At 50.9% G+C, this 9,333-nt stretch overlaps 1 gene segment (V, D, J or C); it reads left to right on the top strand.

Moving 5' to 3' along the window:
* Nucleotides 1-3,126: 3,126 nt before the first annotated feature.
* LOC129508285 (immunoglobulin lambda variable 1-40-like) lies at nt 3,127-3,662 on the top strand. The segment is given in 2 exon segments: nt 3,127-3,184; nt 3,295-3,662. Coding segments are annotated over 2 exon segments (426 nt in total).
* The last annotated feature ends 5,671 nt before the right edge of the window (nt 3,663-9,333 follow it).

Raw genomic sequence — 9,333 nt, 5'->3', positions numbered from 1 at the left:
TACTACTCATGCTCCTCTGTCCCTTCACAGGTAGGGACAGGCCACAGTGCAAGAGAGGGGGACCCCAGCCTAAGTCATATCCAGGTGGCTCCGCTCCTCAATCACAATTACCCTGTTTCTTGTCTTCATTGTGACGTGTGTGTGTCTGCAGGTTCCCTGTCCCAGCCTGTGCTGACCCAGCCGCCCTCCCTCTCTGCATCCCTGGGAACAACAGCCAGACTCACCTGCACCCTGAGCAGTGGCTGCAGCGGTGGCCATACGCTGGTTCCAGCAGCCAGGAGGCCTCCTGAGTACCTGCTGACGGTCTACTGAGACTCACCAGGGCCCCGGTGGCCCCAGCTGCTTCTCTGGCTCCAAGGACACCTCGGCCAATGCAGGGATCCTGCTCATCTCTAGGTTGCAGCCTGAGGACGAGGCTGACTGTCACTGTGCTACAGACCATGGCAGTGGGAGCAGCTCCCGATACTCACAGCGTCTCAGATAAGGAGGATGCGAGACAAAGACCCCTGGAACCACAGACCTTGTATTGAACTACTTTTCAGAGAAACTTACCTGGAGACTCATGCAAGGGGTACATATATGTAGGAAGGTCTGGATTCTTTCTTTTTTAAAAAATTGTATTTATTTATTTATTCATGAGAGATACAGAGAGAGAAAGAGACATAAGCAGAGGGAGAAGCAGGCTCCCTGCAGGGAACCTGATGCAGTACTCCATCCGTGAACCCGATATCAGAACCTGAGCTGAAGATAGATGTTCAACGACTGAGGCATGCAGGTGCCCAGAAGGTCTAGATTCAAAAGATGAAAGATAAATACTAAGGATATGCCTGCAAAGTGACACCTCATAGGTCATCCAAGGAAGACAGGAAGAGATGAGAGACCAGAGCCCAACTGCACACCCCCTTGGGGGCTGGAGAAGATGGACAGGGATAGATACTCTCTCTGCAACTGAACCTGCCACCCAGCAAATATTCATCCGCAGTCAGTTCTATCATCTCATTCCATAAAGTGTGACCTTTGTCACTCCCGATGTACCCACAGCTGATACACTGTCTATAACCCTGGTCACAGACAGTCTCCTCTCTCTGAACCAGAAACACGTGAATTTGGACCAGATCCTGCAGACTCTCCCTGACAACACCCCCACCCCCTCCCTCCTCTTCTCCCCTCTGCTCCCCTGTCCCTCAGGCTTGTCTTTCCCTCTAGTTCTTGAGGTCTGAGCTCCGTCTCCACCTCAGGATTTCAGAGAAAACCAGAAATGATTTTGCTGTAGTTTCCATTCCCCAGGGTCCATCTATGGGGAGGAGAATGACCAGAAATTAGGATTGCATGTGAAACCCTACATCCTCCTTCCTGTTTCTGTCACTGGGCAGCACCTGCACGTCTGATTCAGGGATGTTGTTACAGGGCCGCTCTCATATGAGTCCTCACTGCCTGGATCAATCCTCCCCCAGGTAGAAGGGCTTGAGACACGGGCCTTGAAATCCCAGCTCCAGGACCTGAAATAAAGGGCAATCCCCCGTGTGTGGAGAAGTCTTAAAAGGGACTGAAGGCCACTTGGCCTAATTTTAGGTCACACGTGCACAAACATGCACGCACAAAAACACACTCTCACACTCACAGCTGTATCATCTCTGGTTGTATACTGTCCTGGGCTCTGCAGTTTTGGGGCTTCTCCATCCGTCCAAAAGTTAGGCTAATCTGTGCTCACCAGCTGTCCTTGGTGTCACAGTCTCCAGAAGGCAAAATCCCTAGTAGGAGTGAACACGAGTGACTGAGGTGGTATCACCTGGACAGCCAGGATATGCTTTGAATACCTGTTGTTTGGGACAAAGCTGATCCTCAGGATTCCCAGGGTGAGTCTCTGTCCCCTTAGGCAGCTCAGCCCTCCACATTTTTCTGGGCTTCAATCAGCACTTGAGGCTGATTAGGACATTGATTCTGAGACCCCAGCCTCAGTGCTGATCCACCAGAGGTCAAGGCCCCCAGTGATGTGGGACTCACCCTCCCTGTGCTCTCAGGGCTGGGCTGTCAATCCCAGTCTCACCAGGGACACCTCCAACCAGGCTGGACCTCTGCTAAATCATCTGATCCAAGTCAGGACCACAGGGTCTGTGACCTCAGGGACATGGTCCCCTCATATCCACTCTCCACCACTCACAGGAGATTTTTGACAACAACTCTGGGTCCAGGTGGCTTTTACCAAAAGAACTTCATTCTTCTACTCCTGGATGGCTGAATGAGCAATTGCTCTCTCCTGAACATGCTGGACACAGGTGCCTGGGCCCCAGCCGTGCACACCCCAGATAGGCGTATGACTCTTAATTTCTCATCCTGGAAGCTCATCTGTGTATGGGAATTCCAGCACTCAGATGGTTCTGAAGTTCATACAACAGAGTCCTCCTCGGGGCTCATGGGCACCACTTCAGGCTTTCCTACCTGCATAATCAGACCCATGATATAATCATAAGATTTAAAAAGGGATCCGTGGCAGAGACACAGAGAGAGAGAGGCAGAGACATAGATAGAGGGAGAAACAGGCTCCCTGCACAGAGCCGGATGGGGGGCTTGATCCCAGGACTCCAAGATCATGCCCTGAGACAAAGACAGACGCTTAACCACTGAGCAACCCAGATGTCCCTCGCACCAAGAAATTAGAGTGAAGCCTAAAATCTATGCTGCAATGATAGGAGACCATGTGAGGGGACACATAATCCCGATCATAGGAGGAGAGTGGCAAGAGCTCTGAAGACAGCTCCTAAGGCCAACTGATCCCTATGTCATGCAGAATGAGGTGGCGTCAGGATGCCAGAAGGCAGTTGAGGCTTATTTCTTAGGGCTTAGGCTGGATCAGGGCTGGGAACACCACCTGGCACTGACTGTGGCCTCTGCTCAGGGCTCACAGGTGGGACTTCCCTAATCACACCCCAGCCCCAAGCAGACCCTCCCCTGCCCACCCCCCTGACATCCTCAGGCAGAGGGACCTGACCCAGGGCCAGGGAGGGGCAGAGAACTGGGGTCTCATTTGCATGGACGGCCCCTCCCTCTCTCAGAGGATGAAGAGGAGAAGGGAGAGAGGAGGGGAGGCTCTGCTCAGCTGTGGTGCCACAGAAGACAGGATCAGTGATGATCTTCACCATGGCCTGGTCCCCTCTCCTCCTCAGCCTCCTTGCTCACTGCACAGGTGACTGGATTTGGGACAGGGGGAGGGGACCTCGGTGTACTTGTGGCATTTTGTTCCCTCCTCTTGTCTCCAGACCCCATCATTACACTCTATGTCTCTGCCTCTTGCAGGGTCCTGGGCCCAGTCTGTGCTGACTCAGCCGGCCTCAGTGTCCGGGTCCCTGGGCCAGAGGGTCACCATCTCCTGCACTGGAAGCAGCTCCAACATCGGTGGTAATTATGTGGGCTGGTACCAACAGCTCCCAGGAATAGGCCCCAGAACCGTCATCTACTATGATAGTAGCCGACCCTCAGGGGTCCCCGATCGATTCTCTGGCTCCAAGTCAGGCAGCACAGCCACCCTGACCATCTCTGGGCTTCAGGCTGAGGACGAGGCTGAGTATTACTGCTCATCATGGGATGATAGTCTCAGAGGTCACACGGTGCTCCAGGCCTGTGGGGAAGTGAGACAAAAACCCACTTACCGGTCTGCAAAGTGAGTGAGCGCCCCAGCAGCTGCCTGCTTAGGCTCCCGCTGGGTTTCTGCTGGTTCTTCATTCGATGCCCTGATTCCGAGTGCATCTTTGTGACCCTCCTGGGAATGGCACCTGCTCATCATCTGTGACCTCAGAGTCACTCAGATTAGCCCCATTTGTATACAATGAGTCTCAAAGGATACAGGAAGTTTTTTCCTCATAAGCTGCGACAGTTTCCTCGAGCCTAGTAAACATTCACTTATCATCTTCTGATTTTTCAGTAAATGAAACACTCATAAGTCATGAAGTTATCATGGTCCTTCAGCCCCGTCCCTGCTCTGCTGATGTACATGTCAGCTCTTTTTACATGTGGGATCATTATTCCCTTAGCTTCAACCAGATGTCTAGTTCTCATTATTAGATGTTTGCAGGGAACTCATAAATTAATGATACACTAAAAATTATAAAAGGTAAAAAAAATAGCTTTCTAGAGAAAAATCCAGATGTGCTTGTTTATGGAAATTTTTTCATTTTTTAATAAATTTATTTTTTATTGGTGTTCAATTTGCCAACATATAGAATAACACTCAGTGCTCATCCCATCAAGTGCCCCCCTCAGTTCCCGTCACCGAGTCACCCCCACCTCTGCCCACCTCCCCTTCCACCAGCCTTAGTTCATTTCTCAGAGTTAGGAGTCTCTCGTGTTCTGTCTCCCTCTCTGATATTTCCCACTCATTTTTTCTCCTTTCCCCTTTATTCCCTTCGACTATTATTTATATTCCCCAAATGAATGAGACCATATGTTTGTCCTTCTCCGATTGACTTACTTCACTCAGCATAATACCCTCCAGTTCCATCCACGTCAAAGCAAATGGTGGGTATTTGTCATTTCTAACGGCTGAGGAATATTCCATTGTATACATAAACCACAAATTCTTTATCCATTCATCTTTCGATGGACACCGAGGCTCCTTCCACAGTTTGGCTATTGTGGATATTGCTGCTAGAAACATCGGGGTGCAGGTGTCCCGGCGTTTCATTGCATCTGTATATTTGGGGTAAATCCCCAGCAGTGCAATTGCTGGGTCGTAGGGCAGGTCTATTTTTAACTCTTTGAGGAACCTCCACACAGTTTTCCAGAGTGGCTGCACCAGTTCACATTCCCACCAACAGTGTAAGAGGGTTCCCTTTTCTCCGCATCCTCTCCAACATTTGTTGTTTCCTGCCTTGTTAATTTTCCCCATTCTCACTGGTGTGAGGTGGTATCTCATTGTGGTTTTGATTTGTATTTCCCTGATGGCAAGTGATGCAGAGCATTTTCTCATGTGCTTGTTGGCCATGTCTGTGTCTTCCTCTGTGAGATTTCTCTTCATGTCTTTTGCCCATTTCATGATTGGATTGGTTGTTTCCTTGGTGCTGAGTTTAAGAAGTTCTTTATAGATCTTGGAAACTAGCCCTTTATCTGATAGGTTATTTGCAAATATCTTCTCCCATTCTGTAGGTTGTCTTTTAGTTTTGTTGACTGTGTAAACTTTTTTCATATTCACCACAGCTAAAAGCAATAAAAAATCTGCACACTGTTTTTTATACCAGCTTTTTATAAAATGACCAGACTTGAGGTAAGAAAAATGTCCTTCATCATTATGTATTTTGTAGAGGGTGATATTAATCAACATTTAAAGGAAATATGTTGTGAAGTTCAAAAATATGCATCAGTATTACCTGCATATTTCTTAGGGAAGAAGAACATGTAACAGGCTACATTCCACTGGAATTTCATTTTAATTTGGAAGAGGCTGGAATCTAGAGATGGTAAGGAGGCCAGTGGTTGACAGCAGGTGGAGGAAGGAGGAGGGTGAGTGTGTAAGGTGACTTTATTTGTGGTGACATCACTCTCCTACACTGCACTGTGGCAGTGGCGACACCACACTTCTCTGTTGTCACAGCCCAGTAAACTGTACTCTAGAGTGACAGCACCTTCATGCAGGCAAAGAACGTCATCTAGGAGTCTGGGGTCTGTGACGGGTCACAGTGTGACATCATCCCATCCACGGCTCCAAGGAGGTGTGACCCCATGTCCCTGAAGGGGGATGTTTGGAAGGAGGGGACCTGAGGAAGATTGAACAGTTTGAAAAGGGAGCAACGAAACTGCCCATGAGCCCCTTAGTCCAGACGACAGCGTGTGCCCCCTGGGCAGAGGGGTCAGTATTTGTGATGTGTCAGAGACTTTAATGGAATTGGACCATGACCTCTAATGTCACAGATGGTGGGAGCCACTGTTGTCCCTTCAGGAACAGAAGGTCCTATGTTGTAAGGGTCTCGGCCTCTCCATAACCAATGTCAAGGTCCAACCTGCTCTTGTGGTTCTGGTGACGACTGCAGAGGTCCTTCAGCTGCAACACAGGAAACTTTGAAAATTAAGGGTCGATTAATATAAACCTTAAATTATAGAACACACTTGGGGCCACAAACAGAGGTCATCATAGAGACAGAGCGAGCCTGTGGCCTCCCCACCAGGAGTGTGGACAGAGGCTCAGCTGACAGAGGAAGGAGCGGGGGGCAGAGATAGTGATAGATGCAGAGACCAGGCTTCTGGGCCCCACACTGGAGTCCATGGGGGCAGCATATCTCATGTCTTTGTCTATCTGCTTCCTTCCCTGGGGACGTGCTGATCCCAAGCCTCACTCTAATCTTAGAGAAGAAGCGGGAGAGTGGGGACACTTGGAAACAGTCCCTTGAGAGGAGCCACAGCAGAAGATTCTGAACCATTTGGCGCCATGAGGTGCAGCCTCAGGAAGGCTGAGTTTGTCCTTGGTATGGCCTGTCCTCCACGCACAATGGGTAGGGGACCCAGAGCACTGGAGGCAATGGAGCTCTGCTCTGGGCTCAACTCATCTCATTCAGGGTGGATCAGGGCTGGGGTTGCAGGGGACTTGTAGCCTGTTCCTGGGGTCCGTGGGATCCTTGCAGCTAGGAAGGCAGCCCCTGTGTGTGTCTAGGTCCAGGGTCCACCTGCTGTCAGCCCCCGGCTCCCAGACCTTAGGGGGTCCTCCCAGGCCTTTCCCATGACAGACATCAGGAAGCCGGATTGGCAGTGGGGAGCAGTGACCAGAATGCAGTGCTCCTCCCCAAGGGGGATGAAGTGATGAGAGAGATCCCCAGATTTGCCTCCCTGTGGCTGTGATTCTGGGGGTGTGCAGGAGGGTGTAAAGTTTAGGGTTCTTCTCCATTCTCACTTCTTCATGACATCTGATGTCCCAGGCACTGCAGCCAGACCCTGGACATTCAGCTCATGTTCCTCCATGACTTCTCCTCCCCCTGGGGTGGGAAGGTTTGCAAACATCTCCCCTAACACGTGCTCACTGTCCTCCGCCCTATGTGGAACATTGCCATTGTGGAGACAATGAGGGGCACGTCTCACCTCATCAGACACCTGGTTCACCCCTGAGGACCCATAGCAGATGGGAAGCCCCACTACCCCAGACACTGCAGGGATGCTTCAGGGAAGCCCCGGGAGCCAGCCTGGAATGAGGGAAGGAGCTTGCAGGACTCCTGTCCCCCATCCTGCACCTGGGGAGGGAGCTCAGGGCCAGTCTCAGGCTCCTGTCCCCCCTACACAGCCACACTCACCTCAGGGTCTTCTTACCAGGCCTGCACACCAGCCTAGAGCCAGGGGCACTGCTCCTGCCTCTCAAGGCACCTTGAGAGGTGCAAAGGAGCAAAAATCAGTGTTTGTGCTCCTTTCCCAGATCTTCTACTCCTTCATGCACAGAGAAAACTCTCCCTACCTGAGGCTCCCCTGCAGTGACAGCAGCACCCTCTGTAGGGCCCATCAAAGCAGAGACCCCTGATCTCAACATCATCTTGTCCCTTCTCTCCCCCTTCCTCCTCCTGCACAGGCCTGAGGGGATCCTGGGAGCACAGCCCCCTGCATCGCCACCTGCTATGTTCCTTCCCCAGTTGCTCTGCCCCGACCACAGAGCTTGTTCAGTCCTGCCCTGTTCTGTCCACCCTCCCGTTACCCTGACCCATCATCACCAGGTGGTCTTGCTCCTGTGAAGTCACTGACTCTCATCTTCGTTTGAAGATCTTCATAACCTGTTTTAATTTTTTCTTCTATAACTCTTTGTGCAGAATGCGGTCACTTCACTCTTCAGATGAACCTGAAAGGCCCTTCACTGAGGAACTCCCTAAATGTCCCCGGGGCAGCATAGGCTCAGTCTTTTGCATGATTTATGTTTTGTAGACATTCCCACACTCTCAGGAGTGATTATAGCTGGATGACTTTTCCCTCCATGTGGGAAGCTCTTCAATCAAGACAGTGTATCCATGTTCTTTATTTACATCAGACCCCATCAGACTGTGCTTCACACAGTCCTTCATGTCACTGCTGAGAGCTGGTGACACAGCTCTGAATGTTAAACTCAGGCCATTAAAAAAAATAAAAAAATAAACTCAGGCCATTGAGGACCCTGAGAGGGACAGGTAACCTGCATCCCCTTGGACCGTGCAGGAGGACCCTCCCAGCTGAGGGGGCCCCCCTGACCTGAGGGCTGGGTAGAGGCTCTGCTGCCCCTTGTGCCCCCTAGTGAGACCCAGCAGCTGGGTGCCCTCAAGGCCTGGCAGAGGCTCCTGGGCAGGGTCCTTTGGGGGTTCCCACTGCTGCTCCCTCCACCCCCTCCTAGGTCCACTCAGAGAAGGCCCTGCCCTCAGCCTCCTCTGTCCTCTGTTCTCGGAAATCACTGATCAGAGGGAGTCTGAGAGATTCTGGAAGGGGCAAAAATTTGTATAAACAGCACCCTCGTTTGCCTGGAGACAGTAGGGAGGATAAGACAAGCCTGGGACAGCCCTGCTTCACTGTGGGGATCAGAGCCAGTGTCAACATGGCCTGGACTCCTCTTCTCCTCCTATTCTCTCTCTGCTAATATTTGGCACCATCTGACTTCTGTGGGAGCTTCACAGATATTATCATCTCCTAAGAAACTCCCACCTAAATGCCCCATCTCCTGTGAGTGTCTGTGTTTGCAGTATCCCTTTTCCAGCCAGGGCTGACCCAGCCACACTCCCTCTCTGCATATCAGGGAGCAACAGCCACACATACCTGAACCCTGAGTGGTGGCTTCAGTGTTGGCAGCTGCCATATATACTGGATCCAGAAGAAGCCAGGGAGCCCTCCCTGATGTCTTCTGTACTGCCACTAAGACTCAGATAACGCCTCGATGTCCCCAGCCCTACTCTGGATCCAAAGACACCTCACCCAAGGTGGGGCTCCTGCTCATCTCTGGGCTGCAGGCAGAGGACAAGGCTGTCTCTACCTGTATAATATGACACAGTGGTTCTGGTCACAGGGACACACAGAGGAGGATGTGGGGCAACACCTCAGCCTGCCAATGGCCTTGGACTCTTGTCTTTCAATTTAAGAGAACATGAATACACACTGATTTTACTTGGAAGTAGATTCTGGATGAGAGTGTCTTTCCTCCTAATTTCTTATTCCACCTTTTCGAACTCCCAGAAGAAATAAAAACTGACAAGGAAAAGATACAAAAATATTCCTAGTGATCATGATTGAAAATTAGAGCCTGTTGACCTGGTGGTTCTTTTCTCTTCCCAAATCATGTCTACTTAATGGTCAGAGCACTGGGCCCATCCCAACAGGTTGAAAGTTCTCCTCAGCTAGTCTCTGCCTTTCCAA

Source organism: Nyctereutes procyonoides, unplaced genomic scaffold, assembly GCF_905146905.1.
Source record: "Nyctereutes procyonoides isolate TBG_1078 unplaced genomic scaffold, NYPRO_anot_genome, whole genome shotgun sequence".
NCBI lineage: Eukaryota > Metazoa > Chordata > Mammalia > Carnivora > Canidae > Nyctereutes > Nyctereutes procyonoides.
Note: the sequence above shows the minus strand (reverse complement) of the source record. Positions and strands in the feature narration are given on the sequence as shown.